This window comes from Triticum urartu, chromosome 3A (assembly GCF_056163025.1).
Source record: "Triticum urartu cultivar PI428250 chromosome 3A, HENAU_Tu73, whole genome shotgun sequence".
Taxonomy (NCBI): Eukaryota; Viridiplantae; Streptophyta; class Magnoliopsida; order Poales; family Poaceae; genus Triticum; species Triticum urartu.
Window position 1 is genome coordinate 317,443,062 of NC_141875.1, and position 18,443 is coordinate 317,461,504.

Genomic DNA, 18,443 nt, shown 5'->3' on the forward strand with positions numbered 1-18,443 from the left:
AGCTGATAAAAACAATGTGTCAAATTACCCTTAAGAGAGGGGGCAGAATCCATGATAGATGTGAAGACATCGGATGCAGATAACCAGTTGCTGTTGTTGTGGTGATGGCTGCTTGCGGAGCTGTTGTAGACCTTTTGGTACCGCTCCGTTTGAGTGCCTTCTCAAAGAACGTAACCGTGTGATAAATTGACCACATAAATTGGGTGTCAGCGAACATGTCTGTCAAGCCAGATGGGTCAGACAAGTATGCAGTTTGCCATTCCACTTGGGTCCATGTTTTGTTAAGAGGTTCAAGTAACCAGGCCAGGACTTCCTGTTGCTGTTGAATCCTACAAAGATGTTAAAATATATGAAACTAGTGGAAGCAACATCATGTTATCATAGTTGCAAAAATATATGTGAAAAAGGTGTTACAGCGAAATACCCAGACGAGGAGGCCATAATAAGAAACGCTTCACATAGGTGATCATGCTCAGCCCGTAGTAAGCGGCCCTCTCCTTGAAGGTAAGCCATGGTATCGGCAATGTTCTGCATCATTGGCAAAGCACTTTTAGCAACCAAATTTCTGAAAGAAAACAGATGCGACAGTGAACTGCATTCTGTAAAGCAAATATACATGACGCTGCCGAAATAGGTTAGAATGCAGATCATTCTAATCCAGTTCACGTACTTTTTTCCACCTAGTTGAAGGCTGGCTACAAAGTTCATCGACTTATAAATTGCTGCCAGACGGCCAGCAAGGCGTACAACGTACAGGGCATGCGGTGATGTGTGAATCATGTCCAAGAAATAAAGAAAATCAAGGTAAGAGTCAGCCAGAGGAGAGTCCAGGAGGTGGACGAACTGAATCAGGAACTTGAGTTAAGAGACAGAATTAGGAAGATGACTTGGGAAGAGTTCAGGAAGCATGTATCAAATACATGTTTCAGGATGTTTCCTGATTAGAATACAGCAGGTCAAATTAGGATGTGGTAGTGTCAGCTGTGTAACTTTTGAGGGAATCAAGCAAGAAGAATCACTCTATTCTTCAATCATACCCTATGTATACCTCTCCCCTTGCAGCCACAAGGTAAGGTCCGCACCACTATAATTTAATGGTATATCTTTACAAATTGACTGAACTATACCAAACTGGACGGCCATCAACAGAAATCACCTACACGGCGAGCATGTTTTCCTCATATATACTTCGAGATTATGGAAACCCAACTATTCTTCTTCTACAAACTGGCTTATCCACAAAAGATAACTTTAATCCAAACAACACAAGTGCAATTAACAACTTCAAGATGGTACTGTAAGTACCCTGTCGTAGATTCGCAAATAGATATAATCTGCCATAGCCTCACAAAAATAGTCTGCGTACAAATGTTTTTAAGGCCGCGGTAACCTAAGGCGAGCACCCGCCGTCCTGATGCCTAGGTGTCATAATTGCAAGGCTTAGCTTGCGCTTGCCAGGGTCCTTGCCGCCTAAGCGTCACCGAAGCATCTAAGGCGGGTCACCTTAAAAACAATGCTGTGTAGTGCAGACCTTCATGTAAGATCAAATGGTACTCCTTCCGTTCCAAATTAGTTGAAGTTCTAGCTTTGTCCTGAGTCAGACAAGTTAAAGTTTGACCAACTCTATAGAAAAATGTACTAAAATCTACATATATATTACGAAAACATATGTTAATAGAGAATCAGTCAGTACCGCCATGCTAGCGCTAGCAGCAGCACTGTCAGGTAAGTACAAGCTAAAGGATGTGGCAGATTAGCTGGCCCAGCAGGAGCTTGCGTGCATTTGAAGTTGGAGTATAGGCTTGGGTGTGTGCTGGATAGTGGACTTTTTGTGATAGCCATTGAGGCCCATGGCCCTGTAAAGATGGCACTATAAAATGTACTAAGAAGAGATGACTCGGTACCTAATGAAATGACAAATGAGAATCATTGCCTCGTCTCTCTTCTCTGTTCTTCCCCAGGTTCAAATCCTTCCCCTAGTCCCTGATCTGCTGGATAATCACGGCAAGGACGCTAAAGAATCTAATGAATGTTCTATATGCTATATTTTGATATATTTTCCTATAGGCTTGGTTAGACATAAATAAGTTTGACTTATGACAAAAGTACAACTTCAATTAATTTCGAACGGAGGGAGTGACAGAATCAATTGTGAACAGAGCCTAACCTTCATATGAGGCAGAAGTGCTTTATCAGCAGCTCTTGATATGCGAATGAATGATGAGCAAATCTGTAACCTAGCTTGCCGGGAATTATTTGATGGACCCTGTTGCTACAACAAATGACACAAAACTAGAATTAAAACATAGAATTGTACCAAAACAATTTAAATAGAATGAACAACAGAAGGGAGATAAAATGCATGAAATGGTCGCACGTGGAGATAATTGTTGAGCTCAATATAGCATCAGCATATTACGATTGAACTGGGTGAAGGATTTACATCCAGCATAACATCCTCACCGAATAACAACATCAGGGTAGTTCATTTTATTTCACTGCCATGACGAAAATGACAAAGTACCTGAATTGTAATCGGGAGAGATGTCAATAGTTCAAAAAGCTTGTTCACAACACTAGCAACTACATCTGGATAATGTCTCAAGTACAGACCCAGAGAATCCAAATAATGACCATGAATAACTATGAGGCTAGGTTCTGTCCACTTCAAAGAAAGAAGCTGCTGAAGTAAGCCTGGTTCACAAGCAGAAGAAAGTAAGAGGGCTGTAGAACCAACAATAAATCAGCCATAAAACACAGATCAAACCTTCAAAAGTCCTGTGAATTTGGAATTTTGCCTCATGGTCAGTCTTTGCATAATCACCCGAGCCATCAAATATGGCACTAACAACTGTTTCAAGACCCAGCTGGGCACCTACCATAGCGTCAAGATCCTGAAACAGATAATTAGATAAAAACATGAACTAGAAGGTTACTTTCTTTGAGATAAAGTGGCAAAAGACAAATCATTGAGTTGAAATGGTAAATGTATGCAGGTATTCGACCTGGGGGGATTTTGTTGTTTGATTAGCATCTCCAGAAACAACATTTATTCTCTGTACAATGTTTGCTGCAGCAATAACAGGCCTTTGAGAAGCAATAACTCTTATGAGATCCAGCTGCAGGAAGAATCAAAATACGTGTTTAGTAAAAAGCATCATATGCAGGTTTTATCAGAACATACAGTAAGTAGACTTGTGGCAAATATATTGCTGTTACCACAAATTACAAGGCTAAGCTGAAAGGATGAAAAACGATAACAAGGCAGTAGGCAAATGAATATGATATGCTCGAAGGTAAATGATTACAACTAGCATGCCTTGCCTTGGCATATGTACAAGGTATAGCTGATAACAATTAATAATCATGTCTTTTTAATAGGCATCCTATGGAACCCATGACCTTCTGTTAAGTGTCTCGATGAGAAGATACTACCACGCCACCCATCATTCATTTTATGAAAACACAATTTCTGATTCCTGAGCTCCATCTTTAACATGGAAGAAATTTGCTCATTCAAAATAAACAGATCAATTTGCAACTGTGGAAATTCTGCACTTTTTTAACATAAAGGAAAAAGGAATTGATTTCATCCAGATAAAATTTTGACATTGAACTCGAGCAAGTCAACTATAAATTGCGGTAATTCAGCATTTTAACTAAAATAATGACTTTTAGGTTACGGAATTTTCAATTCAAAATTCAGCTCTCAAACAGAAAACTTTGGTTTCACCTGGTAATTTTTTTTAGCTTCGAATAGCCCACAAAAGGGCAGAGGTCAAAAATTATGGTGCAACAAATCAAAAGGAGGCATATGTAGGGGGCCATTAATAGCACCAGAGAAGAAGCAAGGCAGCTGTGTCTAGGGTTAGGAAAGAAACCAGATAAAAGAAACAGGAAAGGTGGTGTGCCGTGGAAACATGGTGGCAGACGAGCCAGCGGTTGAACAAGTAGGAGGATATGACAGGTCGAGAAGAAGAGGAAAACACAACGTGCGAGCAACAGTACTGGACATCCACAAGGCCATAGCATCCTCTACCCAGCGAACTGAAGTCATGTGTGGACATTGATGTTACGAGCACGCGAGCATCTATTGGAAGGTGATACCGCAGCGCAACAGAGCAAGGGGCATTAACGGCGCCAGGGAAGAAGCAAGGCAGTTCCGCCACAGTCGAGCATGAGTTTCATCTAGGGTTTGGAAAGATATCAGATAAAGGAAACAGGAGGTGGTGTGCCATGGCTTGGCTGGTGGCGGCAATATGGTGGCAAACGAGCCAGTGGTTGAGCGGGTAGAGGGAGAGAATGGCAGGTGGAGAAGAGGAAAAAACGACGTGCAAGCAACAGTACTGGACACCCATGAGGCCATGACATCCTCTACCCAGAGGATAGATGTTACAATCACAGGCGTATCGACTGGCGGTGATGCCGTGGACTCCACAATCTCCTTCACTGAGGTTAATGGACATACATAAGTGTAAACCAGGTGAATGTGTTTCAGTAGACAGTTATACTAACATTTGACACAGAAAAGTTTTATTTGATTTTCACTAATTGTCTGAACAAATATGGTGAAGGCAAATACTGAAAATCAATACTGAAAATCGTTGACGGCAAGGGGCAAGGGCCATATTGAAGCAGCACAAAGGTTGTGAAGGAGCAACTCCACCTTGCTGCTACAATGTGTACAGCACAAGTGTTGAAGGAACAGCTTCAACGTGCTGCGCTAGATATCGCTCTAGAGGCAAATGTAGGCTGATAGGGCAGCAAGAGTTCAATCAGAACTCCTAGGGCACAAGATCTACTCCAAGATCTTAGATAAGAACAACAAGTTCTATTATAGGTAGGGGTACATAGTCTGGGTACAAAGTAGAGGTGAGGACCTCTATTTATAGGGCTTTGGGAAGCCTTCACATGCTTCTACTTATAGCTGGAATACTCTAGAAAACATTATGTAAGTTTCACCATTCTACTCATAGCTACTCACAACTAGAAGACTCTAGAAAACAGTAGGTAGGATAGAAAAGAAAAGGAAAGAAATACTACACTAGAGTGGAAGCATCTAGAAGTAGCCAAACAGATCTGGCATGTGTTTTCTTTCTTCTCATCTAGTGTTCCTCATCATTCTCCCCTGGTTGTTTGGAACTCGCCCTCGAGTTATCTTCATAGAGCGCTTCTTCCGGGTGGTAGAGAGTCAAGTCCGCAACATTGAAAATGTTGGAGATACCCATGTCACTTGGAAGATCTATCACATAAGCATTATCATTTATCTTCCTCACGATAGAGAAGGGCCCATACCTTCGCTGCCTAAGTTTCCCTTTAACACCTAAAGGCAGCCTCTCTTTTCGGAGGTAGACCATCACCTTATCACCGACTTGGAATGATTTTGGCCTCTTTTTGCAATCAGCAAGTTGTTTATATTTCTGATTTTGTGCTTCCAAAGCGCCGCGAATCTCTTCAAATAACTCGATGTAATTATCAGCAAAGGACAATGCTGATTTTGAGTTTCCCCTTGATGACAGCTTCACCAGGTCGACCACATGTGTTGGAACTTTAGTGTAGACAATGGGAAAAGGGCTCCTTCCTGTGGATCTATGCTTGGAGTTATTGTAGGAGAACTCTGCAAGAGATAAAGCCAAATCCCATTGTCCCTTTCTTTCTCCACAAATGCAACGGATCAGATTACCCAAAAACGTGTTCACCACTTCCGTTTGTCCATCTATTTGTGGATGAGCAGTGCTAGAAAATTTCAATTCAGTGTTGAAATGCTTCCACAAAGTGAGCCAAAATGCAGCAAGAAACTTGCTATCACGGTCTGAGACAATGGACCTTGGAACTCCATGAAGTCTGACCACTTCTCGAAAGAATAGGTTTGCCACATAATGAGCATCCGTTGTCTTGCGGCATGGGATGAAATGAGCCATCTTAGGGTGTGTTTGGTTTGAGAACGAAGTGGAATGGAATGTCATGATTCCATTCCATCGGAATGGGTCGGTTCCGTTCCTGTGTTTGGTTGAGCACAATAGGTGGAATGGAACGGTTACATTTAAGGGTTTGGTTGAAGAGATGAAGTGGAATGGATTTGGTTCTTCACCATTTGTGAGATTATTCTCACATCCATTTGAACAATTATAACTTTTTTATGTTTAACAGCAAACTATACAAATGTGCAATAATATTAGAATTGTATTTGTAGTATAGATTATTCATAAATTCACTCACAAGCAAAAATAGTTATCAGCGACAATGATTTATCATCATCATATAACCCGCTTTTTATGTAAATTTTGTAGTCACAACAAATTTTCTGAAAGTAGACAACAAAATTTGTCACAAATCTGAATAAAGAGAACATAGATCTACCATCAAACAAGCTGCTGACCCTGCTGTTATCTGCTTCATGACGCGTCGCTGCTAGCCCAGGAGATCTGCTGCTGTTGCACGCCCTGCCTCCCACTGATGCATGCTGCTGCTATCCCGTTCTCGCGCACCGCTGCTAGCCCAGGAGAGGGACGGGGATGGGATGCCTATTTTCTGCTCGCCGCCGCCGTTGCTCCGCCAGGGATCGTACCTTCTGCCGCCGCTGCGACCTGAGCCGCCCGCCGTCACCCGCCTCTCCGGCCGCCGCCGACCATCTTACCGGCCATGAGTCGCGCGCCCGCCGGTGCCACCAATGTAGGCCGCCGTCGCCCGCGTCTCAGGCTACCGGCTGAGCACTGAACGCCGCCGCCCGTATCCCCGGCCGTGAGTCGCGCAACCGCTGCAGCCGCTGCTAGCCGGCTTCAAGACGACCACCCGGCAGCCGATTGAGGAGACAAGGGAGAGGAGCAGCCGGTAGTGTCAATGGAAGAAGAGGAGCAGCCGAGGAAAGAGGGAGAGGCTCGGTTCCATGTAATTCCACCGATTCGGCGGTACCACTCAATTCCGGATATCAGGGGTATATTCGCTTTCGGGGAACGGATGAGTTCCGGTTCCACTTGACTACCAAACACTAGAACAAAGGTCAGGGACGGGTTAGACCCGTTACATTCCACCCCATGACACAAAGCAAACACACCCTTAGAGAATCTATCCACGACCACAAATACAGCATCACTTCCTGGTCTTGTTCTTGGCAAGCCCAAGACGAAGTCCATAGAGATGTCCTCCCATGGAGCAACAGGAACAGGCAAAGGCATGTATAACCCTGTGTTCTGGACTTGGCCTTTGCAGGCTTGACATATTGGGCACCGTTGAACAAACTTTCCAGCATCTCTCTTTAGTTCTGGCCAAAAGTAGCGAGCTTCTAGGTTAGCGATAGTCTTGTCCCGTCCAACATGGCCACTAAGATCACTTGAATGGAGCTCTCTAACCAACTTGTCACGTAGAGAACTTCTTGGAATGCACAAACGATCATTTTTGAAGAAATATCCATCTTGCATCAAATAGTCATCACCTAATGGTTGGCCCCTTGCGTGCTTTACCCAAACATGGCCAAAGTCTTCGTCACCCTCATACAACTCCTTTATTTGATCCATGCCCGAAAGTTCAGTTCAAAAGAAGTCAAGAGGCATGCACAACGACTCAAAGCATCGGCCACTTTGTTAGTTATTCCAGATTTATGCACGATGAGATAGTTAAACCTCTCCAGATATGCTGCCCATCTTGCTAGCATGCGGTCAACATGCTTTTGATTTCTAAAATGCTTCAAGGATTGATGGTCGCTATAAACAATGAACTCTTTAGGCAGCAAATAGACTTCCCAAGTTTTCAACGCTCTGAAAACGGCGTATAATTCTTGCTGATAGGTTACTTCATTTCTGTCTAGCTTCACTTAACTTCTCACTAAAGAAAGCAATGGGCTTCCTTTCTTGAGATAGGACAGCTCCAATGCCTACTCCACTTGCATCACACTCCAACTCAAAAGTCTTGTTGAAATCAGGTAGTACCAAGACAGGAGCTTGTGATAGCTTTTATTTAATCTCATTGAAGCTAGCTTCAGCTGCTTCTGCCCATTGGAACCTTCCTTTCTTCAAACACTCGGTAATTGGTGCCATGATAGTGCTGAAATTCTTCACAAATCGCCTATAGAAAGTTGCAAGGCCATGAAAGCTTCTTACCTCAAAAATGGTCTTAGGAGTTGGCCATTCTCGGATTGCTTCAACCTTAGAATCATCAACACGAATGCCGTCACATGTTATGACGAATCCTAGGAAAAGAAGTTGTGTTTGCAGGAAAACACATTTCTCCAAGTTGACGTAGAGCTCATTTTCCCTTAGTACTTCTAGCAGCTTCCGAATGTGATCAAAGTGTTCATCCTCATCCTTGCTATAGATCAAGATGTCATCGAAATAGACCACAAGAAAGTGGGATAAGAAGGGTCTACGGACTTGGTTCATTAAGTGCATAAAGGTACTTGGTGCATTTGAGAGTCCAAATGGCATGACTAGCCATTCAAACAACCCTTCCTTTGTCTTGAAGGCGGTCTTCCATTCATCCCCGGGTCTTATACGGATTTGATGATATCCACTTCTTAAATCTAGCTTTGTGAACGCTCCTGCTCCACTAAGTTGATCCAACATATCATCCAGACGAGGAATAGGAAATCTATACCTTACGGTGATCTTGTTAACGGCTCTACTGTCCGTACACATGCGCCAAGATCCTTTCTTTGGCGCGAGTAGGGCTGGTACAGCACATGGGCTAATACTTTCTCGAATGTGCCCCCTTTGCAACAATTCCTCCATTTTCTCCTTCAATATATCATGCTCTTTTGGGCTCATTCGATAGTGTGGAAGATTAGGAAGACTTGCTCCCGGAATTAAGTCAATTATATGTTGAATTCCTCTCATCGGTGGCAAGCCATGTGGCTCCCCAAGTATGTTCTGAAATTCTGCCAATAAACCACGTACCTTTGCTGGAATTTCAACAGTCAGGTGCTCTTCTCCCTTTACAACAAGTGCAGCACACAAATCTGCCTCCTTCAAGTCTTCCATAAACTCATGGGAGGTATGGGAGATAGTTAACATAGTTTTCCCCTCCTTCTTAGAGGTATTACCTTCGGTTTTGTTTGGTAAGATAATGATCTTTCTCTTGTTCCAAATGAAAGAGTAAGAATTTTCCTTGCCCTTGTGTGTAGTATCCACATCAAATTGCCAAGGCCTCCCAAGAAGAACATGGCTGGCATCCATGTCAACCACGTCACACAACACATTTGAGCGATAATGCTTACCCAAAGAAAGTGGCAGGTTGCATTGTTTGGTGATCCTCATATTCACTCCTTTCTTGATCCATCCAATAGTGTAGGGATTTGGATGACCATGGGTTTCAAGCTTTAAATGGTCCACCAACTTCTGGGAGATAAGATTCTCGCAGCTGCAACTATCAATCACTAGTTTGCATACCTTGCCATTCACCGTGCATTTGCTCTCAAATATTTTCTTCCTTTGTGTGTCATCGAGTTGTGGTGTGGAGCATAGGCACGCAGGATCACACATACCACCTCTTCACCTTCTTCTTGACAAACCTCTTGTCCGTCTACATCTTCAGATTCGTATTCTTCCTCATCGCTTTCACTATCATGGATACTCGTGTCAACAAATTTCCTTAGTGGGCAACCGATGGATATGTATCCCTCTTTACCACATTTATAGCACTTTGGGCCTTCATTTGCCTTACCCTTGCCTCTAGTTTGTTTCAGGATGGGCTGTTTTGTCTTTGGTGGAGTGGCCTTTTCTTCCACTCTATTAGGTTGGCTCCTAGATGAGCCTTCGGTATGAGGATATGGAGGATATGGAGCCTTAGTTGTCTTTCTCATCCTCACAAACCTCTCGGCCTTTAAGGCTAGAGCTTGTGCTTGATCAAAGGACCAGATTTGTTGCAGCATCAATCGATCTTGAATAGCATCATTAAGACCATTGATGTACCTTGCAACTTGTTGCCCTTCAATTTCAGCAAGGTTGCACCTCACTTGTAGCCTTAGAAACTCCTCCGTGTAATCTGAAACAGTCCTATTTCCTTGAGCACAATTTTGAAATTGGATAAATAGGATCTGGTCATAATCAGAGGGCAAAAATCTCCCTTTCAAGAGGCCTTTCATTTGTCGCCAAGTTCTAACACGAGGTTCTCCTCTCAGCCTGCGCTCCTCTTGAACACGATGCCACCATGCACCGGCTCCTCCTTTCAGCTTGTATGCGACCAAAGGAACTCTACGATCTTCTGGAACCTCCATGACCTCAAAGAAAGTCTCTACTTCATATAACCAATCCAGGCACCCTTCAATGTCAACATTTCCATTAAAACTTGAGATCTCAGCTTTCACCTTGTATGTATCTCTTGCATATGTAGGGTTGGGTGCTCTCCGATATGCGTAGAGATTTGGTTCCTCAAGGGCATCATCATATTCTTCACCTTCAGAAGCTTCATCATAAATTGGCTTCTTGAAGCACGTTGAACAACATGTTGTTGTGGTGGTCTTGCTCCAAGATTACCTCTCATTCTTCCTTGATGAACATCTTCCTCTTCTTTCGATGAATCTCCTTCATTGGTAGCAGGGGGGACACCCTTTCTTATCATCTCAACCAGCTGGTCAAATCTCCTATTAAGATCTTCACGCAACTCTTTGATTTGTTGTTCAGCAGCATCCATCCTCTTCTCCAATTGCTCCATTGCTTGCTGCAACTTGCTCTCGAAGAGGACAGCAAGAACGATTATGGGTCAACGAGGCTCTGATACCACCTGAAGCAGCACAAAGGTTGTGAAGGAGCAACTCCACCTTGCTGCTACAATGTGTACAACACAAGTGTTGAAGGAACAGCTTCAACGTGCTGCGCTAGATATCGCTCTAGAGGCGAATGTAGGCTGATAGGGCAGCAAGAGTTCAATCCAGAACTCCTAGGGCACAAGATCTACTCCAAAATCTTAGATAAGAACAAGTTCTATTATAGGTAGGGGTACATAGTCTGGGTACAAAGTAGAGGTGAGGACCTCTATTTATAGGGCTTTAGGAAGCCTTCACATACTTCTACTTATAGCTGGAATACTCTAGAAAACATTATGTAAGTTTCACCATTCTACTCATAGCTACTCACAACTAGAAGACTAGAAAACAGTAGGTAGGATAGAAAAGAAAAGGAAAGAAATACTACACTAGAGTGGAAGCATCTAGAAGTAGCCAAACAGATCTGGCATGTGTTTTCTTTCTTCACATCTAGTGTTCCTCATCACATATAGATGCCAAGAAAAAACAAGACATACCAATTTGGTACGATAGTTGCTGAAGTCACTCTTCCCCTCAAGCTCTTCATTCCATAGTTCCAACAGACTTGAAGATGAATTCGCACTTTTCTTAAGCATTCTTTTGAAAGAAACGTCCAATAGTGTACTGTATATTTCATCGGTAATAAATAATGACACCCCTTTTTTCTCCTTTTCAGTTGAACTGACACCAACAGAACCAAAATTTCCAGCAGGAGAGGTATCACCAGAAACACGAGCAACAGACTTAGCTTTCGATGGTTCCCTCAATGCCACCTACATAAATTTTGTGTTAACTTCTTCAGAGTTAAAGAACAACCTGGCACGCGTTTGAACTACACAAGAGACCAGATGCATACCAGCCAAAACAACAAAGATTGGAAATGGAGTGCAATCCTGTAATGTTGGTAATATTCCAGCATCTGTTTGGAACAAAAACAAATTAAACACAAGAAAGTGAACAGCAAGAACCAACTGGTAACATGTAGAGATCTTCGTGTTGATGAGTATTGAAGACATGCACAAACTCAATACAATATCCAACTAGTCATCTGGTGACAAGTCAGCTAGCACTTGGACAAAATTAGAAGGTAAGATGCTACGTAGAACTAATCATTTGGAGAGGTGTATTTGGAAATGCTCACTTGTTGTAGGAAGTGTGAAGTTCTAGCTCCATCAACCAGTATGCACTGCATGTTAGAAGAACCTAGAGCAACTACTGTCTCGCAAATACAAACTCCAAACTCGTATTCACTTTCATCAATAGCCATGGGCTGCATCCTAGATTTGGTTAAAAATTCTTGGGAGATGTTCATCAACACCTGGAAAATGTTGCTCATTGCTGCATCATACTCGCAAACTGCAACATCTGCAGGTCGTTTTCTGAGCTAGGTTGCATTGCACAAGCAAAGAACATGTCAGAAAAGGCACCCATAGAACAAGCTTTTAGTTATGAATGCATCAGTGTTACTATACCTGTGACAAACTATTTTAAAGAACTCGCAAGCAAGGAGGCGAAAATCACTGTAAGAAAGCAAGGACCCACATCTGCAAAATAGGAAGGCACTTGAGATAAATGAGATAGAACATAGTGAAACCTTGAGAATCAGATATTCAAGCCAACAGACCCATGAATTAAACCATATTTGGCAAGATCTGTTACAGGAGCCCATTCAGCGTATGCATTGATGGCATTTAGAACAGCTGTTACTGTCCCTACATGATGTTTAGCCAACTCCATTTGCTGCCTCGTGTGCTCGCTTAAAGCGGCTACAAAATGTTTCTCAACTAGCTACAGAAGAGATATCAGAAGATTCTTAAGTTAGCATGTCCTGTACATGGTGCCCCAAATTTGCTAGACAAAGTGAAGACAAACTTACAGAATATAACAGAGGTAGAATTTGTGGCAGTGCCTCGGTAAGGCCACGCAACAGTGCTCGTCGTTTATCACCTGTTGAATGTAAGTGGCAATTTATAATAAGTAAAATGACGGCAGAGAAACTGCAAAAAACAAAACTGACCTTCTAAATCCTCGTTGTGAACAGTGATATCCTCTGGAAGCCACCTTAGAATCATAGAACCTAGCTCAGCCTACCAGTTATAGACAATACAGTTACAAGATCCAAAATGGGGTGATCAAAGCACAGATCTTTTGCTGCAGTACTGTGAGAAACATACCTCAACAGGGCCAGTGTTAGACAGAGAAACAATAGAGGGAAGTAATGTATTTAACAATGTAACCCCCTCTCTTCTAACTACCTACAGAGATAAGATAATTGCTAAGATATAGTAACTGAAGTACAACAAATGTGAAGAGAAAAGAACACATGAAAAACCTCTGCTACTAATGCAGCTGTTTGACTCTTCAAAGCCCACTCCTCATGAGGACCAATAACCTCTGACAACAAATTGATGGTCAAGTTAGCAAATTCATTTCGTTCTGCAACACTGAGTTCCTCCCATCTCAATCTCACCAAGTGCTGTATACATCAACAAGATAACCATCAGAGAAGGATAGCGGCAAGAGACAAACAGCTTCCTATGTAAAAAAACTGCAGTGGAAACTGTCCCTAATTCAATCATTGCAATGGAAATGACTAATGAGGTCAGGCCATAGTTGTAGTTGGCCTGTTTGAGTCATATTTAGAGTAATATTTACTTTGTATCATTAAGTTGATCATACACACGGTTTTCCTCTACAAAAAGCTCCTAGCCTGACACCATAACTAAGATAAGATAACATTGTGAGTTGGGACAACAACTTGTTGCCATGCCCCACGATGCAACATATGTGCTGTGAGCACATATGCATGTGCAGGAGAAAAAAATGACGTTCATATTTTATATAGATATAAATCTCAACTGGGCATCATATACCGGTTCATTATCCTAGAAAAGCCCCAGGCTGAAAATTTTCCCTAGTTTGAGCTTTCAGCTACATAAAAAAAATCATTTAGGGCCAGTGTAACTGGATTATAAAATTATATAGGGCTAGGCACACAGCTTCTGGTTACCCCACTCTCCTAGACCATATCACACTCAACAATACATACATGGTTAGATCTTTGGGTTTCATCCTAATTGTTTCCAATACATGTCCACCGTGAGATCTCAAAGCATTCACATTTGACCTGGCATGGTTTCTGTTAAAAGTTGCCTCATCAATAATCTAAAGCAAGGCACCAATAGGGACGAGTAGCTATGACCTTCCTCGTGGCTCGTGCGCGCACACAAAAGAGAAGAGAAGGACTTAACTGTAGACACCAACATGTATACAAGTGTTACTACCTCCATCCGGGTTTATTAGGCCCCTCGTATTTTGACAGAGACTTTGACCATCTATATAACTAATAAAATATATAAAGTATAATCTACAAAAAGTGCATTATTGGATTTGTATTTGAAAGAGCTTTCAGACGGTATAATTTTTGTGGCATATATTTTACATTTTATTAGTCAAATTTATAGGTCAAACTTTAGCCAAAAATAAGAGGGGCCTCATAAAGCCGGACGGAGGGAGAACACACCTAAAATCCAAGTGTTACTACACACCTAAGATCCAAACATTCACCACCAAACATCCAACATGTATAGACACCAACATGTATAGGAGAAATTAACTATTTGACGGGACGAACGTCAAAACATTCATTCTCCACCTAAAATCCAACTGTTGCTACACACCAGATTTCGCATGGAACTAATAGCCTAGTAGGAGGACTGTGATTTGCCTTCATAGAAGAGATGTTACGATCACTGTTCCAAATATAGGTCAGTTAACTGCTATTTGGACCCCTCCCGATACAAGAACGTGCTATTCGAGCCATTAACAGTTAGGTCCAGTTAATTTGTCTGACAAGCCGATTTATCAGCTGTCAGGCCGACTTATCGGCTGGGCCAATTAACTGCTAGGCATTTTTTTAGCCCAAAACTGGCCTGAGAATGCCGCCACTCGGATTTGAACCGAGATGCTGAGCACTGCTTCCTAAGAGCAGCGTGTCTACCAATTTCACCATGGCGGCTAACTTCAAATAATAGGTAACGTGTTTCCTCCCTACTGTTCTTGATCAGAACATCAAGGCAACAATTTTCCTTATTGCTATGTGGCCTAGGATTGCATATCTAGACACTTAGGGCGTGTTCGGTAGTGGTCTGGCTTCTCAAATCCTCGAATCCGCGCATGGAGTCCAGCCGAACGCGTCAATTCCTGGAGTTTAGCTACAGAAGCTGGCGCGGAGCGCAGTGCATTTTTTGTGGAGTCGCGGAGCTGGTCATTCCGGGCTCCCAGGTTCTTCAGGAGTTGGAGTTTGGTCAAAATTACCTGTTGATGCCACCGCCAAGTGAACGTACCGGTTCGAGCCTTATTTCACGAGCGATACATACAGCGAGCACCTACTGATTTTCTCTCTAGTGGCCCAGGCCAATCCTAACGACAAAGAAGCTGTGCTTCGCGGCGCTCTCGTGAGAAGCTGGCGATGGGAAGCTGGTGGTGGAGTTCAGGATTTTGAGGCCATGGAGAAGTACCGAACAGGCCCTTACTACACTGCATGTTGCTATATACCCTAGGATATATAGGTATGGCCCTAGTTAACCTCCCGATAAATGGGTTACTGATAAATTCAGTTAAATGGCCAATTCGCCGATTAATCCCTACTCAGCACCTGACCGATATGGTACCAGTTACCAATATCCTGAACATTGGTTACGATGCATGCCAGCAAGCACAGAAATATAAAATAATATCTGGAAGTAAACTATTGAGTCAAGTTCTTTCCTAGATTATTAATCAAAGAATTCTGATGTCTCAAATCAATACACAACTTCTAAGGCAGCGTACACACTAACAGAACACCGATTCTTAAAAACGTCAAATGCTACGTTGTTTTTTCACTTGGTTATTTTTACTACCATAACAGAACACACTCAAAGCAACACCATTTCCAAATTATTGCACTACAGTGATAAATTCACCAATTTAGCATACCTCATTGTGAGAACATTCGAATATTTGCCACTAATAACTGTTACCAATTAAATATTTACCGAACCAGGTGTTTACAGCACACCATCAGAAAACATCAAAGGGTAGTAAAAGCTGCATGGATTCACATTTACAACTTAAGGTAGTTCTGCGTTTAAATATTTTCCTATTTTGCCTTGTCAGCATTATATGAGATCACTAGTCACTTAGACAAATCTGCACCACACTATTCCTCTTACACCTACCACATCAATCACTTGCAACAAATCTACTCACATACGCTAGAATAATTTAGATAGAAAGGGTTTACAACTTTTTAATAGATTAACATGTTTCGGTATATTAATGTGTGTTTTCCAAGTCTGCATATAATCCATTTCTAACTTCTGCAATATGCATGCAATTGCCCCCGTTACATAGAAGTGCATGCTGACTGATGAGAAGTGCATGATTTTTGTAAGGCTAGAAGCAAAAAAAAGAACAACCTTAAGTTCAACTGTTTGCATATTTTTATGTAGTTTACCAGCCGAATAGTTTGGGTTTCTAAAGCAATCAGGACAAGATCAATCACTAAGATCGCAATTTATAAGATGCAGAGTTCACCTGCAACATTTTAAACCCATGTAGTCGGATCTCTGAAGCCTGGTGCTTCCGGACCAATAGAAAAGATGTGCTCGCTAACGCTCGGACATCTCCACTTTTGACCTGCAATTGGCAAGTCTCACTGTCATGCCATTGGCCCCCAACAGCATTACATCTTTAGCAATGGAGCACTACAGTACAAGTTTTTTATTAGTATTACAGAAGATTAGCAATGGACCACTACAAGTTTTTTCATAGTATAACAGAAGAAATGTGCATAGAAATGGAAGGGAATTCAACTATTTGATCAGAGGATTGGCCTTGTCCTGCCAAATACGTGCAGAACAGAGCCGCACGGATGCATCAGCGTTTCTGTCAAAAACATTCGAAGCAGCTCAAAATAGGAAACTTCGAAATCTTAAGTGCCCGGGTAACGACACGACGGCAGCACCACCAACGTCAGTACAGACACAGAAGCACCAATAAGAACGGGGATTAGAAGGAGGACGGGACTAAGCACGGACCGATTCGAGATAGGCGAAGGCGGCGTTACGGGCGTCGGGAGAAGATCGCCAGTCCATCGCAGCGGAGATCGCCGCAGCCACGGAGTCCGCGGCAGGGTCCGCGGCCATCTTTGGATGGGGTATTCCTTCTGGAATGCGAAGGGGGGCTAGCGGGAGGTGGATACCAGGGTACGGGGGCGAGGCATTGGCGTGCGGAGCCGGGGGGGTGCTAGGGTTTCCGTGCTCGTCGTGGCCGGAGATGCGTTGCGTGGGTTTAAGGGGAGGAAGTAGAGAGAGAGAGTGGGTGAGTGTGACGGAGGAGGACAAGCTAGGGTTTCGGTGTTCGTCGCAACCGGAGATGCGTTGCGTGGGTTTAAGGGCGGAAAGAAGAGAACTGGCCCAGAGCGTGGAATGCGCAGCAGGACAACACAGGTCGGTGGTCGTCGCCTCGTCGGCTCGTGGGTCGCGGCGGTCGTGTGGCCCGTTTGCCTCGGATGCGTTCGTGCGCTTGACGCGTGTCTTGTGCCGTGTGCGTGTTCTTCTTTGAGGTAAAGGCATCGGGTCCTAAGGATGATGGTTTGGTCCTACAACTTACAAAATGGACTTAACCAGTCCCACAACTTGCAGCCAATGTGTAATTTTAGTCTTGAACCAATCAAAGCTCGACAAGTGGACTTCTCGGATTCGAGTCGGTCAGCGTCCACATTTTTGCAAAGAGCCCCCTGCCTTTCCTTGTTATCAACCCGCGGTACAGGCTAGATAGCCACGGGGAGTACCTGAATTTATTATGTCGGGGAACTCCTATAGCTTATCCTCCTCACTCTTCCCCCCCCTTCTTCATTCTTCTTTCTATCGGGGGACGCGTGGCTGTTGCTGACGTCAGCAACCATGGCTGCCTCGTAGAAGCTCTTCGGCGGTCCAGTGCCGCCTCCCTCCGCTCACCTAGTCCGGCCGCCTGTTGTCTTCCCTCCAGACTATGGTGGGTCGGCCTCTGCTCTGCACCTCCTCTCCCATGTTCCTTTTCTGCTATGTGCCCGGTCAAGTACGGGCTAGTACAACAGATCCGTGCGATTTGGAGGTAGATCCATGGTTTTGTATTGCTTTGATCTTGCAATGTGGCATTCCTACCATGAAAGTAAGCTAGGGTTTTGAGTTATGCATTTAGTCTAGGGTTTCTGCAAAAAGGTGTGGGTTTCGGGCATGAAGATAGTGTTGTTGCGTGGAAGCACCCTATATGGTATTTCTTTTGTGAATTTGGTAATTGTTTTCTGTAGATTCGCTTGTAGTCCCTGTAGTGGTGGATTTCGAAGCATGTTGTGTTCTATCACTATAATAGTGAACTATCAGTTAGGGTTTTGATGAAGAAGGTGGCTCAGTGGCTATTAATTCATTCCTATGGTGCTTCTATATGTAATTTACACTATTGCAGGATGCTGCTAACGCGACACTATGATCAGAGACCCTTCAAAAAACTGTGTGCGATGCAATAATCGCAAACGGTGGTGTACAAAAACCGTAAAAAATGTGCAAAACATTTGCGATGAAGGATGCATCAAACACGGTTCAGATTTTAGTTGCGTGTGCGATTCAGGCCACACGGTTAACCCGTTCGAACTGTTTGCGATGAGGCGGAACAAAAGAAACGG

The 18,443-nt window shown here is 43.2% G+C and overlaps 1 protein-coding gene across 6 annotated transcripts in view; it reads right to left on the reverse strand.

Moving 5' to 3' along the window:
- Positions 1-17,246, reverse strand: part of LOC125543891 (ARM repeat superfamily protein) — a 28,253-nt gene extending 11,007 nt beyond the window's left edge. For 3 of the 6 annotated variants that reach the window (XR_007299007.2, XR_007299008.2, XR_015618834.1), the window contains exons 1-17: positions 16,819-17,246; positions 16,316-16,417; positions 13,068-13,211; positions 12,910-12,990; positions 12,753-12,822; positions 12,612-12,682; positions 12,360-12,523; positions 12,208-12,279; positions 11,877-12,114; positions 11,592-11,654; positions 11,233-11,508; positions 3,006-3,119; positions 2,768-2,894; positions 2,525-2,694; positions 2,168-2,272; positions 425-528; positions 29-329 (exon numbers count right to left, since the gene is read on the reverse strand). Coding sequence is in view for 3 of the 6 variants with exons in the window: in XM_048707387.2 (XP_048563344.1) it covers positions 29-329; positions 425-528; positions 2,168-2,272; positions 2,525-2,694; positions 2,768-2,894; positions 3,006-3,119; positions 11,233-11,508; positions 11,592-11,654; positions 11,877-12,114; positions 12,208-12,279; positions 12,360-12,523; positions 12,612-12,682; positions 12,753-12,822; positions 12,910-12,990; positions 13,068-13,211; positions 16,316-16,417; positions 16,819-16,926 (2,310 nt within the window). In the remaining 3 variants the exon portion in view is untranslated. The remainder of the gene's footprint in view (positions 1-28; positions 330-424; positions 529-2,167; positions 2,273-2,524; positions 2,695-2,767; positions 2,895-3,005; positions 3,120-11,232; positions 11,509-11,591; positions 11,655-11,876; positions 12,115-12,207; positions 12,280-12,359; positions 12,524-12,611; positions 12,683-12,752; positions 12,823-12,909; positions 12,991-13,067; positions 13,212-16,315; positions 16,418-16,818) is intronic. The other 3 variants (XM_048707388.2, XM_048707387.2, XM_087547006.1) reach the window with 3 other exon arrangements.
- Positions 17,247-18,443: the final 1,197 nt, after the last annotated feature.